The sequence below is a fragment of the Oryzias latipes genome, chromosome 3 (assembly GCF_002234675.1).
Source record: "Oryzias latipes chromosome 3, ASM223467v1".
NCBI lineage: Eukaryota > Metazoa > Chordata > Actinopteri > Beloniformes > Adrianichthyidae > Oryzias > Oryzias latipes.
The window spans coordinates 37,348,117-37,373,659 of record NC_019861.2 but is presented as its reverse complement, the minus strand read 5'-3'; the positions used below and the strand labels follow the sequence as shown (position 1 = coordinate 37,373,659).

At 42.7% G+C, this 25,543-nt stretch overlaps 2 protein-coding genes across 3 annotated transcripts; both read right to left on the bottom strand.

The window, feature by feature from the left end:
* Nucleotides 1-2,078: 2,078 nt before the first annotated feature.
* On the bottom strand, nucleotides 2,079-10,844 carry LOC111946253. Its single transcript, XM_020701394.1, has 7 exons — nucleotides 10,716-10,844; nucleotides 7,048-7,223; nucleotides 6,226-6,286; nucleotides 6,084-6,144; nucleotides 4,959-5,030; nucleotides 3,028-3,099; nucleotides 2,079-2,953 (listed from the first exon to the last, which is right to left on the bottom strand). Exons 2-7 carry the CDS (start codon nucleotides 7,167-7,169, stop codon nucleotides 2,658-2,660), a joined length of 684 nt encoding a protein of 227 aa, XP_020557053.1. The 5' UTR covers nucleotides 7,170-7,223; nucleotides 10,716-10,844; the 3' UTR covers nucleotides 2,079-2,657.
* Nucleotides 10,845-11,999: 1,155 nt separating this feature from the next.
* il-17a/f-2 (interleukin-17A/F-2) lies at nucleotides 12,000-25,200 on the bottom strand. Of its 2 annotated transcripts, XM_020701395.2 has the most exons (4): nucleotides 24,977-25,200; nucleotides 13,888-14,006; nucleotides 13,552-13,709; nucleotides 12,000-13,479 (listed from the first exon to the last, which is right to left on the bottom strand). In XM_020701395.2, exons 1-4 carry the CDS (start codon nucleotides 25,014-25,016, stop codon nucleotides 13,245-13,247), a joined length of 552 nt encoding a protein of 183 aa, XP_020557054.1. In that variant the 5' UTR covers nucleotides 25,017-25,200; the 3' UTR covers nucleotides 12,000-13,244. The 2 variants fall into 2 exon arrangements, with proteins under 2 accessions (XP_020557054.1, NP_001191713.1); NM_001204784.1 differs by lacking the exon at nucleotides 24,977-25,200 and having other exon boundaries at nucleotides 13,191-13,479; nucleotides 13,888-13,948.
* Nucleotides 25,201-25,543: the final 343 nt, after the last annotated feature.

Sequence of the window (25,543 nt, the reverse complement as noted above, 5' to 3'; positions counted from 1 at the left end):
TAGCGAAACCGTGAAAAGTAAACCGTGTTATAGCGAGGGATCACTGTAGTTGCAGCCAAACATCACATCACTGTTACTCTGTAACTGTGAATTAGTCTATACCAAACGGTGCTCTGGAACTATTTCACCTCATCCCAGATGAGCGGCCATTTTAGTGACTCTAAATCCGGAAATCGGTCCGTTAAGGAATAAATTATAACAATCTTTGTAAACAATTTTCTTCTTCTGAGGTATTGGTCATAATAATAATGAAGTGGTGGCGTTTTATAGTAAAAATCAACAAAGATTGGATTGTTGGTCATTGTTTGTCATTTGAACGTCACTCTCGTTTGTGTTCTTTGGCTAAATGTCATCTTAGTTTTGTCTGAGTCTCGTTAGGTTTGGCTCGTTGCTGATCCCGCAGGAAGATCCGGTCTAGAACCCGCTCCGGGGTTTCCCAGCAGCTCTCCCTTCGCGTAGTAAACAAGCAGGTCACGTGGGCGGGATTCGAGGACCGATTGGTTGGATCATCGCTGTGCAGCAGCACACACCCCTCCGAGTTCCGTTGTTTACTAACCGAAACTGTCGTGAGGGAACGCGGAGCCGCCGCGCGGCAGGGAAAGAAGCCGATGCGGTTTTCACGAACTTTCTGCGGGGGGGGAGGTTGTTCTACGGCCTCAGAAAAGTAGTTCCGCCGACAACATTCTGTGGCTGGGCCGTTATTGAGCGGAGCAAAGGCGCTAACAAAGAGCAGCCGGGGGGGGGGGGGGGGGGGGGGGGCATCAGCAGCGTGTGCGTGCACGTGCGGCATGTCCGCGCGCCCTTCCCCCCACGCGCCGAGCCACAGGCGTCGCGCTCGTGAGCTACGTGCGAATTCGGAAGGGCCTCGTTTAAAGGAGCAGTGCCCCTTTATTGTTGTGAATAAATGTTTGCTCTGATCACATCACTGCTTCAAAAGACTCCAACTTTATTTAAAACACGGCGCTTATAAAAACTCTTTATTTCAAAAATGCCTAATTTAATTCATTAAATGCACCCATGACACCAAAAAAATTAAACAGTTTAGGAACCAAATAAAAAAAACTGCAAAATAAATCAGAGTAGTAAAAAAAAAAAAAGCTACTGATGAGAAATGAGAACCTCTATTTATCCCACTATGCACCGTTTTGTATCTGCAAGAAATTTTCCTAAAGTCTGGTTCTTTCACGTTGGGTTCTATGGGCTCCCAGCAGAACATACAACTGTCAGCACACAGAACTGAGCAGAACCCAGCTCACTTTTCAAACCAGATTGACAAAATGTGATTCAGTTTTCTTTTGGGAAAAATTCTTTTCAAACCACAATATTTATGAATCAAATGCTAAATAATACCACTCCTGTTCTATTTGGATTTTAAATGTGTGATTACGAAACACTTTACAACATAATTTAGCCATTTGCTGTTGAATGAAACTTGTCTTTAGTGGTCTTTATCTTCATTTGTAACCGATCCTCAAACAGCTGTTTTTCTGTTTCTGCTGCCTCAGTCAGAGGACCACGGGACGGGACGGCTTCCTCCCTCCAGCTTCCTCCTTCTGCTCCGAGCTGCTGGGTTCTGCAGGCGGCCCGGTCCACTTCTGCTTTCCGTGTGAGAGCAAACCGATGGATGGAGGGGACATTCATATACTAGTGTTAAGGAACGCAGGAAGCAAAGTAAATATAACAATCTGCTTTTCCGCCTTTTCTGAGGCCCAAAGTGGTTCAAAGTCCCTCAAAAAGCAGCTAAAACCCAGTTTTCGGATCCGACCTACTGCACTCTCTTGTTTGGGTCTGACCTGATGATGATGTCACTCTGCAGAATGACCCCTCTGCTGCTGAGGTCCCTGAACGCAGCATCTCCCAGCCGCAGGATTTCTATGGTCTTAACGGATTCTTTCTCTCCGTCTTTTTCCAAACTTCAAGACTTGTGTGTGAAAATCCCAGCAGTTCTCCTCCAGCAGTGGTCTTTCTGTGACCCAGACAGAGGCGTCAGACCCTGAAGCTGTTAGATGCTGAGTGATGCTGCCGCTGTCTTCAGTCTTTAGAATGGAACCAAGTCTGAGCCAATTTACAGCATTCAGTTACGGAAAAGATACTGCATTATATTTATCCACACACAAAGGGCAAAAACATGTCAGATTTTCCCCGAAAGTATTATTAAAATATATAAGTTTAAAGTAAATCGCTTAAAAAAGCAAAACAAGCAAAAGTAGTAAATTTTCTGCAATCTTTAGCAGTGGGAGGAGCCATGTAGGAATGGGAGGGGTCATGTAGCAGTGGGGGGAGTTGTACAGAAATAGGACGGGTCATGTGGCAGTAGGAGGAGCCATGTATCAGTGGGAGGAGGCATGTAGCAGTAGGACGGGTCATACACCAGTGGGAGGGGTAATACAGCAGTGGGAGGGGTCATACACCAGTGGGGGGAGTCACGCATCAGTGGGAGGAGTCATGTCATTTGCCATGCGTTTGACTTCATCTGCATGTTGTTGCTCCTCCTGAGGTGAACTTTATTTTTCATTTTATAATCACTTCACTGACTTTAAAAAAAACTTCACCAGAGGAGCTTTTATTGTGAAAGTCTGTTTCCTGTCCTCCTCTTCCTCACCATCTGTTTCCAACAGAAGTCTTCATCTTCTCACCTCCACGTTTGTGTTTTTTCATCATCCATCCATCTCTGGGTTCCTGTCAGGCAGTGGAGGCCCCGCCTCCTCCGGCCCCTCCTGCTTCTCCTCAGGTGAGTCGGTAAGGCGGAGCTTTTTGCTGACCCGGGCATAAACGGAGTTCCTGTCTGGACCGCTAAAGTGCAGTGTGACAGCAGAACGAGGTTCACCGTTACCATGGCGTTGCTGAGCAGGACTGTCATTGGCTGGAGGTGATGGGATGTCGTTGCTCCGCCCACACTCCATGGGGTTAAAGAGGTGGGAGTCGGAGTCTGAAGGGGCAGTGCCGTTTAAATCTACAGACATAAAAAAAATGTTTTTTTGCATTATTTCCTCCTCAAAGTTTCACTTTTTCAACAGTCATGCAAACCTTTGCTCTCTGGCGCCATCAGGTGGCTTCTCCAAGGAATGAAGGAAACAGGGGTTCCACCAGGAAGTGAGTCTGAAAAAAACAAGCCGGATTCATGGGAAATGTAGTCCCAGACTAAAGGAAAGGAAGAGGTTTTAAAGTTTTGTACAGGATGGACTCAACCAACGTCTACGTCCAGTGTTTAAAAATAATCCGAAAAGTAAAATCCGTAAGGTAATCGCCGTAGTTTTTTACAATAATTCTAGATGTTTCAAGGCAGTAAAACTCCTCACTACACTTAAATACACGTTTTTTTCAGACAGACATTAACATTTTCAGACTTTTCTCTCTTGTATGAACTCTCAAAGTTCAAACCTTAGCAGAAAAATGAGTCCAGATGGACTGAAAGCAAAGATCTTACCGCGATCAAAGATTTCTGTAGATTTAGTGAACTGAGCGCTTTCCGTACAGGAGACGATGTCTACAGCCAATCAGGACACGGAACACAATGAACGGGGAAAAAAAGGGAAACGGCGAAAGGTGAACCGTCTTATAGTGAGGGATGTCTATGTGGCCGCCACACTTCAAGCCTCATCTGTGGCGTTCAGACAGGTGATGTCAGCCATCAGACATACAAGCAGGTCTGAAGGGAACCTGGGGGGTTTTCCAGGAAGCACTTTTAAACTCCCCTGACTTTAAGCCTGAACTCTGGCTGAAATCCTCCTGAACTTGCTTACTCTGGGTATGTCGGTTCCAAAAGACCGGATATGAGTTAGCGTAATTACGCTCGACTTGGTAACCCTGGGTTAATGCATGTGCACGGGAAGTACATAAAGACATTCTCAATGGATCACCATGGAAACACGTGGAGAAAAAAAGAGAGCGCAATATTTCAGTAAGACGGAGCGTGAGATTGTAATGAGGGCGTATGAAGATATTTATCTAACTAAATGTCAATGTCTAATGTCATATTACTCCAATTCAATTAAATGTTTTTCTTCTTAATTTATAGTACTTCTTGAAATCTCATATGTCTAAGTTTAAGCCTGCAGATTTTCTCATTTTCAAACAATAAAATGAATGATACAAAACGGAATTAATGTATGATGTCATTAACCATATCTGACTTATTCATTAATCCACTACACACTAGTGGTGCTAAATAAACTCATCCTCTTCTTCCTCCCTCTCACTCATGCTTGTTTAGCTCTCAAACAGCTAAACAACTAAACACATTTGGTGAAAAAGCCACACTTAAACCCAAATCCGTCCAGACAGGCAAAGGGAATGGTATCCCACAATCCCTTGCGGTGCTGATCTAAAAGCAGCACCAAAGTTACACCTACTTAATTGAATTAATTTGAATGAAAGTAAAATAACTGTCTAACTACGTGTTATTTCTAAGCTGACTTAACTAAAAAAATGATTTATCTTAACTAAAGCAAATAATGAAGTTAGATCAAAGTAAAAAGTTTCTCTTTCCAACATCCATATGTGGTCTTATCAGCCTCTCATGGTGGAAAAAGTATTATTTGAGCTTCTTCATCCACTAAATCATCTTCAAATGGACACGCCATGCTGATTCACCTCTCTGAAAACAAACTAACCTTCAACTAAACCTGCTCCAGACCAGGTTATGTTCACAGCATGAGTTGCTATGGCAACTTGACATACCCTGAACCTGCTTTCTGGAAAACCCCCCAGGTTGTAAAATGGATTTTAAAAAACAATTTTTTGGTCCTGTTTTCTTTGGTTGTGGTTTCTGTTCTTTGGTTCTGTTTTCAGAACATGTCCAGGTAGTTGAGGCAGTCCAAGCGCTTCAAAATGTATTTAGGTATAAACTCTGATGGAGAAAAAAGCCTCCGTCTGTCTGCAGCATCACGTGCCCCCCCCCCACACACACACACACGCACACACACATTCTGTCCTTCCGTTTTCAGAGGCAAACTGACCTTTATTAGTCTGCGGCTCCCCCTGCTGGATTTGGGAGGGAATGACTGGCGCTTCCCCTTTAGGATGAAACTCTAAACACAAACAGAGAAACACTGAGAGTAAACAAACACACAAATAAAAAAAAAAAACAAGCACACAAACAAACAGCAGACTTCTGGGGCCACCAGAATCTTCATTCCTTAATGAACTTGTTTTCTTCTTTACTTTTCATATTCTACCATTTATTTCTGTTTTCAGGGTCAACGGTTTCCCTGATCATCAGTGGTTCTCTGACATGTTGCAGCTTTTCCTTCCATATGATGAGAAATGTTTATTCTCCATGGCTCCTTTATGACTGAATGCGTAGATTTGAGCATTTCTAAAATCTAAAATATTCATCGTTTCTGTTTTATCTGCTTTCTTTATATTCATTTTTCAGTTGGGGCATTTAGTTTAGACTTTTTATTGTTGAGTGTAACTCTTGTCTTTTTCCTTTTCACACAGTTTTATTTATACTAATCTGCATATTTTAGTGCTTTTTTGATTCAATTTTTTGCTGCACTAAACTTTAGTGTATATAGTTTTCAGCATTTAATCCTTCATTTAGCACCTTGTACCATTTTTCTAATTTATTTTGGTAGTTTTATTTTGAAATTTGTAGCATTTAGCTTAGCATTTTCAGATTTTTAACGTATCTTCCCCTGCTAATTTAGGGCATACATCCCTCCATCCATCCATCCATCTTCAGAACTTGCTGAATCCCTTTGGGCTTAGCAGGGTTGCCGGAGCCTATCCCAGCCCCTGTTGGGTGAAGGTGGGATTCACTCTGAACAGGTTGCCGGTCTGTTCCAGGGATGTTTAGGGTAGGAATCTGCATTTTGGTTGATCAGTTTTTAGTTTTTGTTCAGTTATGTTAACATTTCTTAGCTTCTATGTGACGTTTTTGCAGTGATTTTTTTGAGCATTTCAACATTTTTAGCCTCTTTTTAGTCGTCTTACAGTCACTTGGCCTAAAAGAGTAAATATTTTCTCCTCTAACTCCTTCTCCAGTGGAGGAGAAGATCCTGGGTTACATTCATGGCTAACATCACTCAGAGTTTTTAGCTTTGACGGCTTCATTTCCTGCGTCTCCGTCCTCGGCTCACCTTGCTCATCCTTCTGGATCTTTTCGATCATGGGGTTCTCTCTGACCTCCTCCAGCCTCACCTGCCGGCATTCAGGTGAAAGACACGTTCACAAGCGTTTGCGTGAAAGCTGAAGATCGAACGTCTTTTCTTCGTGTCTTACCACTCGGATGAGAGCCGAAGGACTTTTTGCTGCTTCTGGATCTTTCAGCTCAAAAGAACGTCTGAGAAAAGCATAAAACCAAATCAAGTTAAAACAAAAATCATCATTTTATCCATTTATTTACATTTAGTTTCCTTTAAATCTGTGTAGGCTTTTATTTTGGAATAAACGTGATGCTGCCTGCTGTGTATCATCTCTGAAAAATAAAAACAATTTAAAGAAGAGTTTCTACTCCTTTTTTTTTTGGGGGGGGGGGGGGGTGTGTGTCACAGTCCACCTTAACAGCCCAAAGAGCGAGGGGGGTCAGCGACCTTTGAGGTCAAGGGTCAACAAGCTCCTTTAAGACTCAAAACTCAAAAACTGCATTTACACAAACCCAACAAACACCAACATGTACATTGATATTTTTCCAAAAACAGGGTAATTAAAAAAAATGCAAAAGAATTCAAAACAACAGCTGAGGCGAAGGGAATGAAATCGGTGATGAGAAGTTCTGCTCTTCATCTTTGATGTAATTTCCTGTTGATTGTTTTATCTGAAGGATTTATGATCAAGATTCTTTAACGTGGACAGATCTTTGATCTAAAACGGTTACCATGGTGATATAAAACGCCGGAGCCACATGGGGCTGAACACTCTGCTCTCCCTTGGTTGCAGATGTTTGAGCTTTGGGGTAAATGGACCTTTGAGGAGCTGCACTGTGTTTTCTGTGAGAGTGAAAAGATGAAGACGGACCTGTAGGAGGGAGTGTCCGACCTTCTGCACCTGCGGATCTCTGAACGTTCATGACGGAAAAGGAAGGAACCAGTGACTGAAGCTGACCTGTTGCAGTCGCTGCAGAGAGGCGTGAGGAAGATGGTGAGGAGGAGGAGGAGCAGGATGAAGACGAGGACGAGACCCGATGGGAGAGAGGAGGCAGTGAGCTCTGACTCCAGTGACGCCATGGAGACGGGGTGAACCGGGAGACTTCCCCCCCACAGGTGAGCAGCTTCCTTCAGCTGAGAAGAAGCACAACGGTGATGAAAACCAGGATGGTTTGGATCATCTGAAGCAAATGCAGATGAAATTCAACATTCCAAAAAGGCAAAAGCTTCTTTGTGTAGAAATGTCATCATCCTGCCTCCATTTGTCACGTTTTCAAGGAAATCTGTCAAATATCCACCAGGGGTCGCTAACTACGAAATCTCCGTTCTGCTTTGCTGCCGCTAACATGCGGCCCCTCTTTAAAAAAGTTCAAATGTTTCTTTTCCAGTGAATCCTTAAGCGCCTGTAGCTGCAGTGTCGGCGTTCTCCGAATGATCGGAACTCTTCCGCTGTTCGCGCGATCATCGAAATTGCCACGGATTCTGACGCAGCTTTGCGCCGATGCGTTCCTGCGTAAACGCTCAAACAGAGTTCTTTTTGTCAGAGCCCGTCCCAACAGAACCCTTAGAATGAGACGTGGCCACAGCAATTCTCAAACAGTGGTTGCCATGGAAACAACCGCGATATAGAAATGTAAAAAAGCGTTAGTACCAAACAACCACCTTCATAACCACACCACCTGAATGGTTGCTGTGGGGGCCTCACCTCTATGTGCTGTGGGGGGAGGGGCACACAACATTAAGCAGTAATATCTGCCTCCGTGGGGGGGGGGGGGGGTCTTCTGTTTTGACTTTCTTTTTTTCCTCTGCTTTGATTTAGGACTTAGGGAGGAGCCTGATGGAATTCCTCTGATTTAATTTTCTCAAGTGAATGTTAGAAACGCTAAAAATTCCAGATTTTCTGACTTTAAAAGTTCCGTAAAGTATCGTAAACACAGATTGTTCTGTTGACGTAAAAAAATCAACGTTAGCTGAGCATAACCACAGTGGGCCACGGATCCAAGGGGTCAAACTTGTCAATGAAAACAAACACCAATGTGATGAAATGAAAAGGAGGATAATGAAGAGATTTGATAAGATTCTTCCTGTTACCTCTGCAGGCGTCATCCCACCCATGTCTAACAAAGTCTGTATTCTCACCTTACATCATCATCATCATTCTCTGATGGACCAGCCTTTGTTTGGTTTTGTTTGCGTTGAAATTGATTATTAACCAAAAGATTGTCTGCTGTGTTGACCGTAAAATAAAACTTTTCAATGAACACGCACTAAAGACTGGATGAGGAGTGTCTGTCTTTCTTTAGCTGGTCGTAGACCAACTTATGACGGTTTGTCTGTGTCTAGAGAAACGGTCAGAAGAAATGCTCTGACCTGTTCTCTCCAAGATCCCAGAGAAACGGCATCATGAGACTAAAGCCAGAGACCTTTGCTGGTTCCCAAAAACTCTGCCTTAACTGATTGGTTGGTGGTTGATCAGCTTTTTTGAAGTCAGATAAAGTCCAAAACCTTGTAACCTTCCTTCAGAATGGCTGTTTTGCTTTAAGTCAGAGGTCATCACCTCACAATCATCTATACCAACCGACCCATGCGCTTCCTCTGACTGGGTTTCTGCCGTTGCCATGGTAACAGAACAGAACAACCTGGAGGAATGCCAGAGGAGCATTTGGTACTGTGGTAAACGCTGACGGTGTCTAAGCGGCGCAGGCTGTTTGTCACATAAGAACATCACAGAGATGCAGGAGGTGGTTTGGATTTAAAGTATCCTTTAAAGTGATGGTCCATTGCGACCAAACCTTTTCCAGGTCCAGGGTGGGCAGGTCTGAGCAGATCTTCACTGCTCAGCTTTGAAACCGTTTTCATGATTGTCCACAGGAACCAGAACTCTCTGTGCCACGCCCCCAACATTACCCTGAGAAAGGCGTGTTCTCTTTGTGGTTTCAGTCATCACCGGATCAGAGGCAGGCTCCGGGATATTTAGTCAAAGTAGCATCCAAACAGCGCCACCACATTCGCTGCAGTTTTTGTTGAGTTTCTTTGTTTTACTGCTCTGGTCATTCCAAACTCAATGAGGTTAACGTTGTTATTTGGCACCTTGCCACTTCCTCCTGTAGGTGTGTGTTCTGTTTAAGTGTAACGCCTGAACGTTAGGAAAACGGACTATCAGGACACAACTCCGGATGAGTGAGGTCACTGAAGGGGGCAGTAGGAGGTATGCAGGTATAGAGTTGAGAAGGTCTACATAGAACGTCCATCCATTTATCCATTTTCTTGACCCGTTTTATCCCTGGCGGAGGTCACAGGCATATAGAAAGTCCATACAGGTCGTAGTTCTGTACGGCTGTGTTTGTTGTTGAAACAGGAAATAAGCAGCAGAGGGGCACACAGAGCCGATGGAAGTGATGACGTCGGATGGACAGCGTGGAAACTCAAAAATGGCTAACCCTCAAAGACAGGAAGTGGATCAATAAACGGGGGGACGTTCACAGGAGCCTGGTCAAGGACGGAATCTTAGTCAGCAACGTGAAGACTCACGATAAGACAGGAGTAACGGAAGGCAAGTCAGAGACATTGTCAGGGACGTAGCTGGGTCAGGAACACGGACTTGACAGAACTTGAAGGTCACTGTAACAAGTAAACCAACAACTACGACCTGGCCATGTAAGAGTATATAACCGAGACGAATGAGCTTAATAGTGACTGATGAGGAGGTGAAATATGTAACACAATCTAAATGTATTATATTTAATTTTAGTGAAATCCATAAACATAGACGTCGCAGATCAAGACAGTCGGCTCACACAGCTCCCAGACTGTTCACCCCCTCCACATCTAAACACCGTCAGTCAGTGGAAGCCCCCCTGCAATCAGGATGGGCTCATAACCTACAACAACAACCGTCAGATGACAGGTCTCAGAGTTTGTCAGGGAGTTTACTGGTGGCACGTCCTTCACCACCAAAAAAGACCAGAACTTCCAGGTCTTCACAAGATTTTAACTTATCCCACAGATCTTCTTTCTGCTCAAAACATTCCAATCAACCATCCAGCCAACACCCAACTCGTCCTCCGTTTACACCAACTCCATCCGGTGACAAAAGAATAGCCGTTTGCCAACGTTTATTGACTCTGGATCAGGTTGTCGGATGAGTTGGTATCTTCTGGAAAGTTTGACACCAGTAAATACAAATCCTTGTGAATTTTGTCTATGTAGTTCTTGAAATGCTTTTGAGGAACTACCTGTTGGACCTTTGGTCAAAGATTATTTTCCAGTCCAGAGGAATGACTTTAACAAATCCTCAGTTCAACCTCACTGAGCATTTCTGCAGCCAAATGTTCCAAGTTCAAGGGAAAAGAGTTCAGTCCATAACCGTACATCCAATAGAACAACTGCTGGTTGTTGTCACGTAAATCTAAGACAATCTGGATAATTTTTATGAGAACATAAAACACAACACAACAACAGAAGAATATGTCTAAACCAGTTAAAGGTTTCTTCAGCAGTCAGGGGTTGATCAACACTGAACCTCCACAGCTCCGTTGAGGCTAAATGCAAACAAACATTCCTCGTTTGTTCTGACTAGTTCTGGCCCTGTGGGCTAACGGGTAGAATTAAAGGGTGCAGACCAACCTGCGTGCAGAGTACTGGTTCTGGTCAGCTTTTGTTCCTGTTCCACGTTTACTCATTGACAGACTGAACAAACAGTGATCTGCTCAACTGAAAAAGCTGCTTAAAGACACACAGAGCGGCACTGCAGGGCGGAGCAGACAAACACCTTATCTTTAAACAACAGAGCTGACGGGCGGAACCGCCGCCAGTTCTGCTGCCTTGGCCGTGATCTGGCGGTGGGCTTGGGGTGGCTTTGAGCTGAAGTTCAAGTGAAGAGCAGAGCCTGTCCTCTCTGTAATGGACCCCAAACATCTGAACTGCAGAACTCATTGCTGCATTTTACGAGTTTAATCAACAGATTCAGGATTTGGAATAAAATGGGATGCAACGTGAACACGGTTTACAGCAGATGGGGGTTTAGTCTGTAGATGGGCGATCGCCTGGAACATCCCTAATGTGCCACCACAAGGGGTTGCTTCCCAGAGCCTCTATGTGCTGGTTCTAGGTCTGAGTTCTGAACATTTCTTCTTTCTGCTCCTTTTTCATCCTGATTGTTTGATGTTTTAGTTTCATGTCTGAATAAATTAAATAAATGTGTAGATTCAAAGTTTGTTCCATCATTAAATGTTTACCATCCTGCATCGTTCAAAGGATTTCGTGGCCTTTTTCCCATTTCCAGGCAACATTTCAGCTCCAGGGAACAAACACAGACTCCAGCAGATGAGTCACCTTCATGCTGGATCACAAGAACATAATTTAGTGTCCCATTGTTGCCTTTGTTTAATGTGTTTTGATTTTTCAGGCATGAATTTATATAAGGCTCTACTTTTTGACTGTTAAGTCCACAGTAGAAAGGAACCTCTGTCTAGTCATTGGCTGGAGGGAGGGAAGCCTCAAAGGACGAGGTAGCGGAGTCTATCAGAATTCAGAACCAGACTGGACCTTCTGCAAGTGAAAAACACGCACGCACAAACACACACTCATGCAGACACACATATACCCGTTTAAATGACCTATGGGGATGTGTTGACTGACAGGTGTTTGTTGGATCCACCTTTTCTACACAGCAGAAAACTTAATTTCTGGATTTGTGAAATTGTTTACAGAAGAGAAGAGTAACTAGAAATATGAACAAGCTTTAACATTTAAACCAAACATTTTCCTTTTCCCCACCAGTTTTCAGAATTTTCCTGTGATTTTAAACTTAACAGCGAAATTGTTACAGCAGTTGTGTTGACAGTATAATTTAACCACAAGAAAATATCTTCATTCACAAAAAAGCTGATGTTTTTAGAATATTTATTTGATACAAGACATTTATCATGGCTGTAAAATTGTCCTCCATCATGAAAAAAGCTACAAAAGCTATGCTACAAAATTTTAAAAGCACAATTTCTATTGGAGGTCTATAAATAATTTTTAAATATTGAAATTTGAAAGTACATTTGTAAATTCCTAGTCCAGAATATTTTCACAGCATTTCTGAAAAAACATTTTTTCACTCCAGTAATCTTAAAAAAATTTAACCTTTATCACAACTGTTAAATATTCTGTCCGCATTTTCATATTTATTTTACAAATTTAATCAAACCAGATGCACCACGGCGTAGCGGGTAGCGCTATCGCCTCACAGAAGAAGGTTCAAATCCCGGCCAGCTTCTTTCTGTGTGGAGTTTGTAAGTTCTCCTTGTGCATGCGTGGCTTTTCTCCGGTTTACCTCCAGTCCACAAACATGATTAGTAAGTGAGTCTTTTAATGGTCCATAAGTGTGAATGTGAGTGTTTGGACCTGAAACACACTGCCGACCTGGTCAGGGGGGACCTGGGATAGGCTCCAGCATCCTCTCACTCTGGGTGGGGGGGCAGTTGGTTTAGAGAATAGTTGCTAAATGTTTACCTCCTTCATTCAGGTGACCTGGGGCTTCAGGATTTTAGTCAAGTTCAGAATACACAGAGATGCTGTTTTTATGTTTTCATTTAAATACAGAAACTCCATCCAACGTGACAAATTGATCTGATATAATTTATCTTTTGAACTTACAATCTGATATTTGTCCTCTTAAATTTTTTTTCTTTTGGGCTGACTACCTGTGGGTTTTGACTTGTGTTTAATACTTGTTATTTCTGGTTTTAAACTACTTTTTTTAAAACACTTTTTTTACTCATTTTTTACATTTAGGTAATAAACATGAGGATTTTGTTCTTTTATTTTGTGTGCTGTGTTCTAAGTAACATTTTCCTCAAACAATAAACTTTGTAATACTTCAATGCTAGCATCAATGTCTGCTGGTTTTCTACCTAAACCTGACAGAAAATCCACAACCAGCCAAAGTCCCGAGGACTAATTAAGATGTCAACGAGCTGCTATCACACAAAAATTGTTGGGTTTTGGGCTTTGTCATAAATTATTTATGAAGGTTAGAGAGTAAATTCCATTGTTTAATTTAAAAAAACAGGAAGCGTCACACAAACTCACACCGAGCTTCAAAAGCTACTCATCTGCTCGGCGTTGTCAAAGGTTTGTTGTAAAGATGCTTTGGTTCTGGTTCTGCTAAGTCTGGTTGGACCTGGCCCAGACGCAGGTGCAGCCAACGGCCACCAAATGGTACGAGGCTGTGTAGCAGTGGCTGCCTTTGACGTGGTTCAGAACCAGAATGTTCTGGTAGATCGGAACAGAGTTCAGGCTGTAGTCTTTGGGCTGTCCTGAGGTGGGGTTGGAGCAGAAGATGCTGTCGCACTCGGCCTCCCACAGCGTGGAGGGGATCCGGTGCCTCACCGTGGTGGACCTGAACACAGAGGAGCAGATGGAAGCTTAGAACCAAAAGCGTCCAGAACCAGAGGTCCAGATTTTTACTGACCTCCATCTCCAAGGGGACATCGACCTCTGATGGATGTTACCATTCCCTCTGGAGAGGGAGAAGATCTCCGAGGAGAACTGCAGCGTCACATTGCAGTCAGGAGGATGAAGAACTCCTTCATCAGAGCACGAAGAGAACCGCAATGAACAACATATAACCTGAGGATAGAGAACCGCAAAGATGACCCAATCGCCTGAACATTTAACCCCCCAAAATGAGGCACATTTTTTTTTACATTCTCCACTAAAAATATGCGTTATTCTAGATAATTAACAACGTGAACCCTTTGAATGTCTAAAACTACAAACTAGTCCATCGGTTTAAGGAAGAGCTCACCATCAGAATGCAGATGCTGTGGGTCGGCAGCTCCATCCTGTCACTTGGGTCAGTACCAGCTACTGAGCTCACGTCTCCGAGATCTCCGGTATTTAAGAGGATGAGCGCCGCTCTGTGATCTGATAACCCGCCGCAGACAACAAAGTCAAAAATTTGATCTCAGCAGCTTTGAACTTCCAGGTAATCAGAGTCCGATCAGAGGAATCTGAGATGAAATGGACATATTTCCTTCTCTGATAACATCTCTGACGGGAAAACTGTATAAACCAACCTTCAATACGACCTGAGCGCCTGCCAGCCGCCACTACACCTGCTGAATAAGGTGAAGCAAACAGCCAGGTGGGGTTTTCAGAGGTCAAAGCTCGTGTGGGTAAACTATTCCAGGTGATGCAAAGCTGCTTTTCAACATCAAAGCTCGAGAATGAAGGTCAACATTGTCTTTCGAAGAATTTCATGTGTAGGCCTCTTCATGTGCGTGCCGTAGGCCCCGATTCTTAGAGTGCAAAAGAGTTCAAGAGAAACATCAAACAGATAAAAACTGTCATTGCAGTCAAGTACCGTCTTTTTGACTCAAATCAGACAGTCTTTGATAAAAATGCTGTTTTGGTGTTTTGACGTTTTCTTCTGGCATTTTTCTGATTATAGAGACCTTAAATTTAGAAAATTCAGCTTGAAATAGCATTTCTTAATAATAATAATAATGGATAAGATTTATCTGTGCTTTTTCTTGTTGCTCAAAGCGCTTACATTGTGTCCATTATTCATTTACTCCTCATTCATACTTGGTGATGGCAGCTACTGTTGTAGCCTCAGCTGCCCTGGGGCAGACTGACAGAGGCGTGGCTGCCGGTTTGCGCATACGGCCCCTCTGACCATCACCTGGATCATTTATACACATTCACACACCAGTGGAGCCACACTGGAGGCAAGGAGGGTGAAGTGTCTTGCCCAAGGACACAACAACAGCTGGCTGGGGGGAGCAGGGATCGAACTGCCGACCCTTCGGTCATTGGAGCGCCTGCTTTACCGCCTGCTTTACCGCCTGCTTTACCGCCTGCTTTACCGCCTGCTTTACCGCCTGCTTTACCGCCTGCTCTACCGCCTGCTCTACCGCCTGAGCCACCGCCTGAGCCACCGCCTGAGCCACCGCCTGAGCCACCGCCTGAGCCACCGCCTGAGCCACTCCCACCCATTTCTTAGTATTCCTTTATTCCAATTGTTGCAAATCAGGAGCAGACAAGAAAATGGCATTTAAGAATCCACCAGGGGCACAAACTCCCTGCTCTGCTCCATTCTGATCATCCACCTGAAGACAATCCATGAACATCTTTTTTTCCCTTGTCTGAGCTAGAATTTGGATCTAAACTGCATGGCTGGATATCTCTATATTGATCAACAGTTTTGTTGCACCACTTTGATTCGGTTGACCACTCAAATTTATTACAATGTCTGAAATCTTGGGTTGGTTTTTCGGGCACAGTTCTTAACTGGTTTTATTTTTACTTATCTGACAGGTTTCTATCCGCAATACTTGCTCATCTAAGGTGAAAATGACACCTCGCCTTCTTCAGGGTTCGGTATTGGGACCTCTGTTATTTTCAATTTACATGCTACCACTGGGGGAGGTAATACGCCGACATAGCCTCAATTTTTATTTTTTATGCTTATGACACTCAACTGTTCTTATCCATTAAACCTGATGACCTTGGTCTTCTAAAGAATCTCAATGGCTGCATTGCAGAAATTAAAACCTGGATGGCTCAAATTTTTCTGCAGTTGAATATGGACAGACCTAATGTCATTATTTTTGGATCAGTTGAGGCCTAAAACCGTGTGGCTCAGAAATTGGAGTCTCTGTCTAAGTATGTTTCTACAAACTGCAGAAATCTGGGGGTGATATTTGAAACTGATTTAAATTTGGAGACACATGTCAAAGTGGTGGTCAAATCTTGTTTCTGGCAAATACACAGATTATACAGAATAACCCCTCTCCTATTTAGAAAATGTGTTGAGATGGGGATTCACACTTTGATTTTCTCCCGTTTGGACTCATGAAATGCACTCTACGCATGTCTTTCACAGCAGAGTGTGTATAAACTACAGTTCCTCCAAATTGCTGCCGCCAGACTCCTAAACAAAACCCGAATGAGAGATCATATTACTCCAGTTTTAGCATCTTTGCACTGGCCCCCAGTCTGTTTTAAAAAGATTTTAAGATTGCAATTATTGCTTTTAAAGCACGCTGGGGTCTGGCCCCTAAATATATAGCTGATCTCCTCGTCCCTAATGTACCTGGTCGCAATCTTAGATTTTCGGCAAAAGGTTTTTTAACAATGCCACAATCCAGATTCTCCATGTCAGTAACTGGTGTCGGAGAACCCAATGCAGGAGACCAGGTTTAGTGACAGAAAATAAAATATTTAATGACCAAACCAAAACAAAACTACATGGAGAAACAAAAAGGTGATACAGCAGAGTAGATGACCTGACGAGGATGAACAGAAACCAAGACACTTAAATAGGCTGAGGTCAATTAACTAAACTGAAGACAGCTGTGGATCATGAACCTGAAACTGGTGTGACTGACAAAAGGGAAACCAAAAACATGACCAAGAACAACAAAACCAACCCAAACCACTGAATCCTTACAGTGCAGCCCATTGAGATGACTATTGTTGTAAATATTGGGCTATATAAATAAAATTGACTTGAATAGATTGAAGACCAAGGGAGACATGGCCTTTAAGAGATCAGGCCAGCTGAGTCCCTACCGGTATTTAAAAAACGCACCTTTATATGCATGCTTTTAATGATTTTACTGGCTCTTAAATTTAAACCTATGGGATTATTGATTTGAATGATTTGACTGATTTAGTGTTTTATTTTGTCGTACTGTCAAACACCTCAATACTGTTTTTAATCCTGGTCTTTGGTCTTGTGTTAATTGTACAGCACTTTTTAAGCTTGATTTTGAAAAGTTTATATAAATAAAGTTTATTATTATTTATTATTACTAATGTTATGTTGGGGGTGTTAGGGGCTGTAAGCTAGCAGTAGATAGTGTAAATAGATGGGTGACAGGAAGGGGGGGGGGATTGTTCTGCGGTAACAGTCCCGCCCACAATCCAAGAGGTGACTTTATGACGAACCCCTGCCGGTCTGTAGAAACTATGTCCGAGAAAACAACACAGGTTCTTGGATTTTGGCTAAAACAGCATCATCGTCACCATCAAAAGACCACTGGGAAAGCTTTGACAACAGATCAGAAGATGATCGAAGTGGAACTTAAAATGTATTTTACTGATGGTCTGTGTGACCACCAAGTAACTAATTTTATGCATTTTATGTGCAATTCCAAAAAGAGCGAATCACTTAAATGAAGCATTTTAACTTATACCTGACAAAACCATGGAGAACCAAGAAGGCCAAAAAGCAGATGAGCTATATAAATAGACGAAGGACTGTTAACAGAAATCAAGACGGCTGTGGATGATTGGCAGTGGCGGTTTTTGATATGGGCGATGTGGGCGGTCGCCCAGGGCGGCACTTCATAGGGGGCGGCATTGGCCGTGTCCGATGAGTAATGTGCTACATACAATATTCAAAGAGGTAGCTTGAAGTTTTAATTTGAAATTACTTCAGCAGCCGACACTTAATACTTTTATTTTGACACATCAGACTCTTAATAATGTCTTCCCCCTGTTTCCTCTTCACACTTATGGTGCAAAAGAAAAAGAAAAAAAAAAAAGAATAATTTAGAGTGAAACAACGTAAAACAGGCACATGAAAAGGATTTAGGCAGAACAAACATCCGTGCTCAACCCAATTTCGACAAAAGCAGGCAATGGGGATTATTTCCCACAATTCTTTGCTCCGACACAGCAGACCCGATGCGCACGTGACCACCGCCCTCTGCTGCAAGACACTTGCGGCCACACCTCTTTGCGGTAGTCTTTGGAACATAAGTAAAAAAAACTCGAGAGGGGAGCGCGACTCGCCGGTGGCTGAATCACACTAACAGGTGATTGGGAGTCTTTTTTTATCTGACAATCAACTCTGGGCCGCAGCTGCGCCTCCCGTCATAGAGACGGAGCCGCGTGTGTCAGAGGGAAGGGGGGGGGGAGGGGGGGGAGCGCAGACCATTTTATATGGATTGAGGTTTTTTGGAGGATTTCTACTGTTGGTGTTGCACAAATTTAGGGAAATGCCAAATATTTTTGGAGTAATCTCACTGATGAGTTCTAAGATTTAGTCTTTAATGTTTTATAAGACCTAAACATATTAATCACAATAAGTTTTATTTTTTAGATCTAATCCCTCTGATATGTTTCACAAAGACACACACAGGACGTCACACATTAAGAAATTATTGCTAAAAATGAAGCAGGAGTCCAGCTCTAAAAAAAAATGCTCTAAAGAAGGATGAAAGAGCATAAAAATGGAATTATTTGATATGTAATTTCTTATTAATATTTCCAGGCTTTCTTTGTTTTGTCCTGCAGCATGATCATATTTGTATAATTTTGACAGAATATATTTCTATGGAGAACAAAATATTACAAGTTATTTAAGGTTTAACTTGAGTTATTCTGGATTAATGTTCCTGTTTTTATTCATATTTATGTTCAAAAAGTTCAGTTTAAAAGGTTTAAAAGTTTAGCTTTAGTGTGTTCAGTAAATGTTTATCTTCTTCGGCCCAAAACCTTAAGCGTGTTTTTAACTTAGGCCCCTGTGTGACTGAGTTTGACCCCCCTGTAATATGAGTCTAGAAAATCCATGCATTTTTTGAGTAAAATGGCTAAATAGAAGATAGGGAACACAACAGGATGTTGTCAAATTTTGTATGTGTGCGGGGGGGGGGGGGGGGGGGGGGGGCGCTGGTGGGGGTTACTCGCCCAGGGAGTAAGTTAGTGTAGAACCGCCACTGATGATTGGCAACCTGAAGCTGGAGTGACTGATGGGGAGAAAAGCACAGAGAACCAAACCCCAAACCAAAGCGCTCAGTCCACACACCTGACCAATGTCAAACATAAACAACCTTGGTGGATGTGTTCCAACAACAAACAGGTTTGCTGGTTTCACAAATTTGCACATTTTCAGATTAAAAATAAGCTACAAGACAAGCCTTCTCCTGCTTTGTGAGCATCAACTGTTTTCAGTTTCAGGGTTCTAGACAACTGCAGTAACATGACGATGTTAAAGTACAAGAGATGCAAGGTGCACCAGTTGAGAGTAACAAACTCACCTTTTCTCGGAAAAACGAAAGCATTGAAAGAGGAACGAAAGCATTGAAATGAGTGTAGTTCGGATCATTTTTGTTCAAGATATATTATATAACTAAATTCATGTTTATGTGAAAATTGCATCACTTTGGGTTTTCCTGCATTTAAGATCATTTTTAGTCACCGAAGACGAGACTGAACAATGTTAAAAAGCAGATTGTAAAAACTCAAAAGCTTGTCAGATTGACCGAGAGCAACAATAAATGACAGTATTGTCTGCATAAAAATGTTGCATTTGATAAGTATTGACATAAGTTGTTGAAATAGATGAGAATAGAATAGGTCCAAGAACCGAACCCTGTGGCACACATATTTTGACCTTGTGAGCAGGAGAGCTGGAGCCAGATATTTGTATAGATTGGGATCTATTTGACAGATAATCAACAAACCACAGCCTGGTCAGAAAACGGTTTTCAGGGAAGCTAGCGCACTTTTGTCCTGGACATGGAAATGTGTCTGTTATCATCAGAGTTTTGCATCAGACCTTAGCATCCGTCGCTAGCATCAGTTGTTTATAATCCTAACATTTTTTTTTAGGAATTATCTGATCAAATGATGACTAAGTGGACGCAATGCTAATCTGCGCAGTAACTCTAAGACCCATCTAGGAAAGAATCCATAGCTGGAGACATGCTAGCAGCTAGCATGTCTGTGCAACAATAGAAAATAAGCAAAAGGCATCTTTTGATTGAAACATATGTGTGCCTCTCGGACTCGTTTCACCTTTTTAGCTGAAGTTTAAAAACTGAAACTGAAGGGAAACTCCAGAAGTTTTGACATTGTGTTCACCCACTGTTTGCCATGAACTACTTCTCTCCGTCTTCTGCATTTGTTTCATATCTGCACCACAGATCACACTCGAAATCGCTGCCGTTTCTCTGTGTGGGATCAGACATGATCTTATCTGTCCCATCTTAACGTTTTCAGGGCACCAAGCGCACTTTTGCACTCGACATGGAAATGTGTTTTTGAGGCGCACACGAAGAAAGACACACTGAAACTCTGATGAGAAAATCCTTTCAGTTCTGTGACCTGTTTCAATTGTTTTATGCTAAATAAATTCCTAGTTGCTTAAACATGATGGAGTTCGTCTGGAGATCCTCTGACAGTTGCACCAGATGAGGATTAGGAATTAAAGAATCCAGATCATTTATTTCCTTCTTTGTCTGAGTATTGGGAATGGTGCGACTCCGCCTCCTACTGTGAACTCCCAGATGTATTCTTGTGGTTGAATTTGATGTCATGGTTGTCACTTTCTGTCAGAGGCATCAGCAAATTTCTGTGACCTGCTTTGGCACAAAAGAAACCAGATTAGATTACATGATAAAGGTCTCGATCCTCTGTTGGTTACTCTGACAGCACCGACTTCAGTGTCGAGGGAACATTTTTAAACCTTTACCGCAACTGTTTGACCACTTTGCATGCTTGATGAGTTTCAGGGAATCCAAAGTGGATCCTGTTCATCGAAAGCGTGAAGCTGTTAGCTGTGCTTTCGTCCAACAAGACAACAGTTCAGGTCCATGAAGACGTACTCCCAGCTGTCCTTACAGATGGATACGGGCCATCTGGAGGTGAAAAATGGTCAAACCTGCATGGGTCAAGCAGGTGATCTGCATGAAATATCAAGGTCATAGACCGCTCAGTGAAGCCGTAGAGAGAAAATGTTCATGCACATTTATTTTCTTCATGCTGTGGCAACAGGTTGTAGTGAACTCTTAGACAACACAAAAGGGTGAGTAAGGGGGGACGTAGGTGAGACGCAGGTGTGCCGTACTGATTTTCCCTTTTTTTACCCCCTTCCAATCGCACTCCCTGGGTTAGTGTTGTTGAAGGGAAAGGTTTGTGCTCCTTATGCTCCCCCTGTGTGTCCTTTCTGCACAATCTGGCAGGTGTGAATGTCGTATAGGCACTTGGGTATCACATGCACACCCCGTGCGTGCAGCATTTGTGCGGTCGGTAAGAAGTCAGAACTCACACCTTACTAACAACCAGAGTGTGGCGTAAGGACGCCGTACGACAGCATCACCCGTACATCATAAATGTGTGTAGCTTCCATTAACCTTACGAATACACTTACCAGGCCCACAACAATGGTATGCTCCATTTTCATGACTTCCCTTGAGGTGGTCGTATCAGCCTGAAGGGAACTGTAAGACACACCTGATCTCACCTGAAGATCTCCATGACCACCCACGGACCCGGACAACCCAAAAACCTGTAGAACCCATACGGGGTCAACCCTCTGAACAGGTACATGTGACTAAGCCTTAAATACAGTAAACAATGGTTAGTCCCTGAAATTCAGTTTATTACAACAACAACAAAAAAGACCCTTTAAACCCAGAGATTGACGTTCTTTGAACTACTGTAACTCCTCAACCGTTAACACAATTAACGTAATCCCAAACGGACTTGGAAGCCAAGAATAGCCATAAATGCAACACTTTACAGACGTGAAGTGTTTATGTGAACACAAAGCAGCTGGTTTTGACATAGAGGAAAGAATCTTTGTGATGTATGGATGCATAGCTGCCTTTCTGCATCTCAGAATCTGAGGGACTTATGGTAATAATTGCGTTAAAGGCAGAAGAATTGCTGTAGTTTAAAGAGCGTGTGTTGGAGGCTGAAGGAAACCAACAAAACACCTGGGGCCTCATTTATAAACGTTGCCTACGCACAAAAGAAGGCGTACGCCACTCTCTACGCAATAATTGAGATTTATAAAAAGCAAACTTGACTGGAAAATGTGCGGTCCTTCATGCAAGCTCTGACCCAGGCGTACGCACAAAAATGGGTGAAATGAGAAACGGCGACGCCGTCGGCAGATGGAAGAAACACGTGAAAGTGAAAATGACAATACTGCCTCTCAGAAATAACATGAAGACTTCACAAAGCAAGTCTTACAATTAACAGCTACACCAACACCTGTTTGATCGATCAGCAGTGAAACAAACAAAAAAATCAAACGAAAATTACAACAGAAATTCAAATGAACACATATTTGCAGAAAGAAAAGTGAAATATGTTCTGCAATATTGGCATGTTGTGCAATTCATCCTCATAAATAATATAGTTAACAGAACGAAATAATGTACAAAACTGATATTCTCGTTAATGTGTCCGTCTGGCGGAGCAGATATAGGTGCGGGTGTGCGGACGGACGGACGGACGGACGGACGGACGGACAGACAGGAAAGTTGGAAAGTTGTTTTCATATTAAAACATTTCTTCATAAGCTATGGAATTATGGTATTCATGCATATGCCTTTAGTTTGTTTTATTTTTGATAAAACAATGCATGGCGTATGTCTCAACCATTCAGAAAGCAACAAGAAATTATATTTGCGCTGATCAGTTTCCCATTTCCACGTGGATTATTCCCGACATCTGTAGCTTGCCAGATTTAATTAAATGGAGGGAAATAAAATGCCCCATCACAATGCGTAATGACGCACAATGGCTGATCTTGCGCTCTTAGAAGATATTTCTGTGCGTACGCACGTCCTATGTTTCATCCGTACGCCACTTCTGACGCAAATCCTACGCAAAGTTTTAGAAATGAGGCCCCAGGAGAGTGGAGCAAAAGTTGGCATTTTTGGTGTTTGGACTTGAGCTGTTGGGATTCAGGTGTTAAGCTGAGCTCTGCTTGCGTGTTGAGATTTGAACGCAAATCTGCAGACGTCAGGATTAGATCCGTCATTTATGGTAAATGGCCTCTACTTGTAAACTTTTCTGCTTTAAGGCCCAAAGTGCTTTCCAGTCACAGTCGTTCACCAACACTCACACATTCACTCACTGAGGGCAGCTCTGCTACCATGCAAGGTGCCAACCTCAACCACCAGGAGCAACGTCAAGTTCAGTGTTTAGTCAAATAACACTTTGACGGTCAAGCCAGGAATCGAACAGGGCGTCAAAGCTTTGTTTTTATTCTAAGATCCTGGATTATTTTTCTATCAGGGTTTGTTCTTTGAGTTTAAAGAATAGAGAAAAGTCTGAAAATGTTCGTGTCTGTTTGAGGAAAGTCTGCAGTGAGGCCTTCACGGATTTCATCTTCACTGTGATTTGTAGAACGCTAAAAACAAGGAACCACTGTTCTGATGAAGCAATGCAGATATCTGTCCATCTGCAGCAGAAGACAAAGGAATTGGACTTCACAGACATGCAGAACACTGCAGCACAGCTGCTCAGTTTTATTCACGAAGTTCAGCACAAACTGTGAGGAGCTGCAGCCTCCAAAGTCTCACAGGGACGAAGACAAGAGAAGACGGATTATTTATTGTTTTTATTTTTAGTATTATTTCATCCTGATTTTTTTTCTTCGAAGATCACAAAAAGTAAATTTTTTTTAGTGTTTAATTTTTTTAAAGGATTTTTAGTGAATGAATGGATGCATTTCCAGGCCTCTAGAGGGCGCAGTTCTCATTCTCAGCATTATTATGTGTTGGTATAAAATCATAATCTGTCTGTAGTCATCAACAGGAAATGAGGCAACAGGAAATTCGTCTGCAGAGAAAATTATGATGATGAGAGTTCTATGTGTTCAGTTGTCATAATAATCCATCCAGCCCTTTGCTTGTAATGACAAGTTAGAAAGGTGACAGTAAAGAAAGTATTGAGGCTAATTTTTCATATGTAGCAGGATTTATTTAGATAGTACTTATCAGAACGTAATAATTTTACATGCTGGCTTTAGTTTTGCTTTCATTTTACTGCCTCATTGGTTGTGTTTCATGCAAATATAGCATTTCCATTTCATGTGATGGTGGAACCGAACACATGAACATTTTTAGTCTGACAATGATGATGATCACGAGCTTGTTTCCATATGTGAGTCCAGAATGTCTTGTGCATGTTCTTCTACGTGTCCCATTTTCAGTTTCACATTTCTGTGCATTAAATCCAGTTCAACTACGACACATGTCTGTTCGTTGGAGGATGAAATGCAGAGAAAAGGTTTGGCCGGCTGTGGATCTCAATAAACGACACAGGTCACTATGAAGGGAACAGTAGAGAATGACTGAATACAGGTTTCAAACATCCGACTGACATCCGACTCGGTCATCTGTAAGGTTGGTCGTGTGTTGTCATGTGGCTTCTGTGTCATTTTTGTTGCAAATTTTCTGTTAAGAATCAATTAAATAAAATGTTGTCTCCTGATGGAAAACACCGGTTGTGTATTTCTGTGTAAGTCGGTCAATGCTCATCACAATAATCTCAATATTCTGACTGATATCATGAGCTGCCAGAAAATCTCAGACTTGGTCACAAAGTGATGTTTAGGTTTCCGCCTCACGACCCTCTGGAGAAGGACACGCTGCCTCGTCTCTGCTCTGTACCTGACCGAGTACCTCGTCTCTGCTCCTGCTCCTACACCTGGCTGTGGTTCCTGTCTCCGGCTCGACTCGCGCCCCCGGCCGTCCCCCCAACCACGGGTGGATGAAGCTCGTCTGCTGGACTTTATATATGTAGTTGTAGATTTAGATAAGTTAATTCTTCTCTAAGAGTTCTGGTAAATCGCCTGTCCGTCCTGGGGGCGGATCCCTCCTTCATGTGGACACCCCTGAGATTTCTTCATTTTTTCCAGAATCCGTTTTTTTAGGAGTTTTTCCCCTACAGAGAAGGGGGGTCTAAGGGCAGGGATGCCAGTATAGCTTAGTCAGTTTGTTAGATCATTTTAGTATTTTCCTATTGAACTCTTTGTATTCATGATCCTTTTGAGTTCATGTTTCAGTTCGAAGCCCATCGAGACGACTGTTGTTGTGATTTTGGGCTATACAAATAAATAAAATTGAATTGAATTGACTCACCTGAGAGCGTCTGGACACGCTTGATCACGTTTGACCCCATGTGAACCGTGAACCGTGCTGAAGTGGTCCAATCCTACACATCTGCTGACCCTATGACGTCGGTTAAAAATAAATATGCAAGAATTCTGCTCCAAAAACCGGCCTGAGTAGAAAATACAGCCCAACATTTTTAGAATCTAAGACTTCTGTTTGCTCTTATTTATTGGTAGATGACGGCGAGAAGAGGGCATACTGCCACCTGCTGTACAGGAGGGAACGTCAGCGTCTAGGGATTGCTGTGGACGGTGTGGTGAACAGCCAGAGGTCAGACCAAAGGCAGCCGTCAGGGTGCTTCACAGACGTTCTGATTGTAGAACTGTGGAGACGTCCATCAGCAAGAATCAACAAGAACCCAACAAAGAACCCTGAGGAACTCCACAGCAGACTCTAAAGGAAAATAATGTGACACTTCTGACATGAAGAATTCTGATGGAAATGTTAAACCGAATGTTTGCCCTCAACATCTCTAATTTGATCAAATCAAATCTGAGGCGGGTCTGATTTGAAGACGTTGAAACGGTTGAAGAC

Coding starts and splice junctions, on each gene's coding strand:
- LOC111946253 (XM_020701394.1), bottom strand. CDS start 7,169: ATGGCGTCACTGGAGTCAGAGCTCACTGCCTCCTCTCTCCCATCGGGT. Junction 6,287..7,047: donor CTCTGCAGCGACTGCAACAG/GTCAGCTTCAGT, acceptor TGCTTTTCTCAG/ACGTTCTTTTGAGCTGAAAG. Junction 2,954..3,027: donor GATGGCGCCAGAGAGCAAAG/GTTTGCATGACT, acceptor TTATGTCTGTAG/ATTTAAACGGCACTGCCCCT.
- il-17a/f-2 (XM_020701395.2), bottom strand. CDS start 25,016: ATGGGGTCAAACGTGATCAAGCGTGTCCAGACGCTCTCAG. Junction 14,007..24,976: donor GCGTGTCCAGACGCTCTCAG/GTGAGTCAATTC, acceptor GCGGGTTATCAG/ATCACAGAGCGGCGCTCATC. Junction 13,480..13,551: donor ATGTCCCCTTGGAGATGGAG/GTCAGTAAAAAT, acceptor CTCTGTGTTCAG/GTCCACCACGGTGAGGCACC.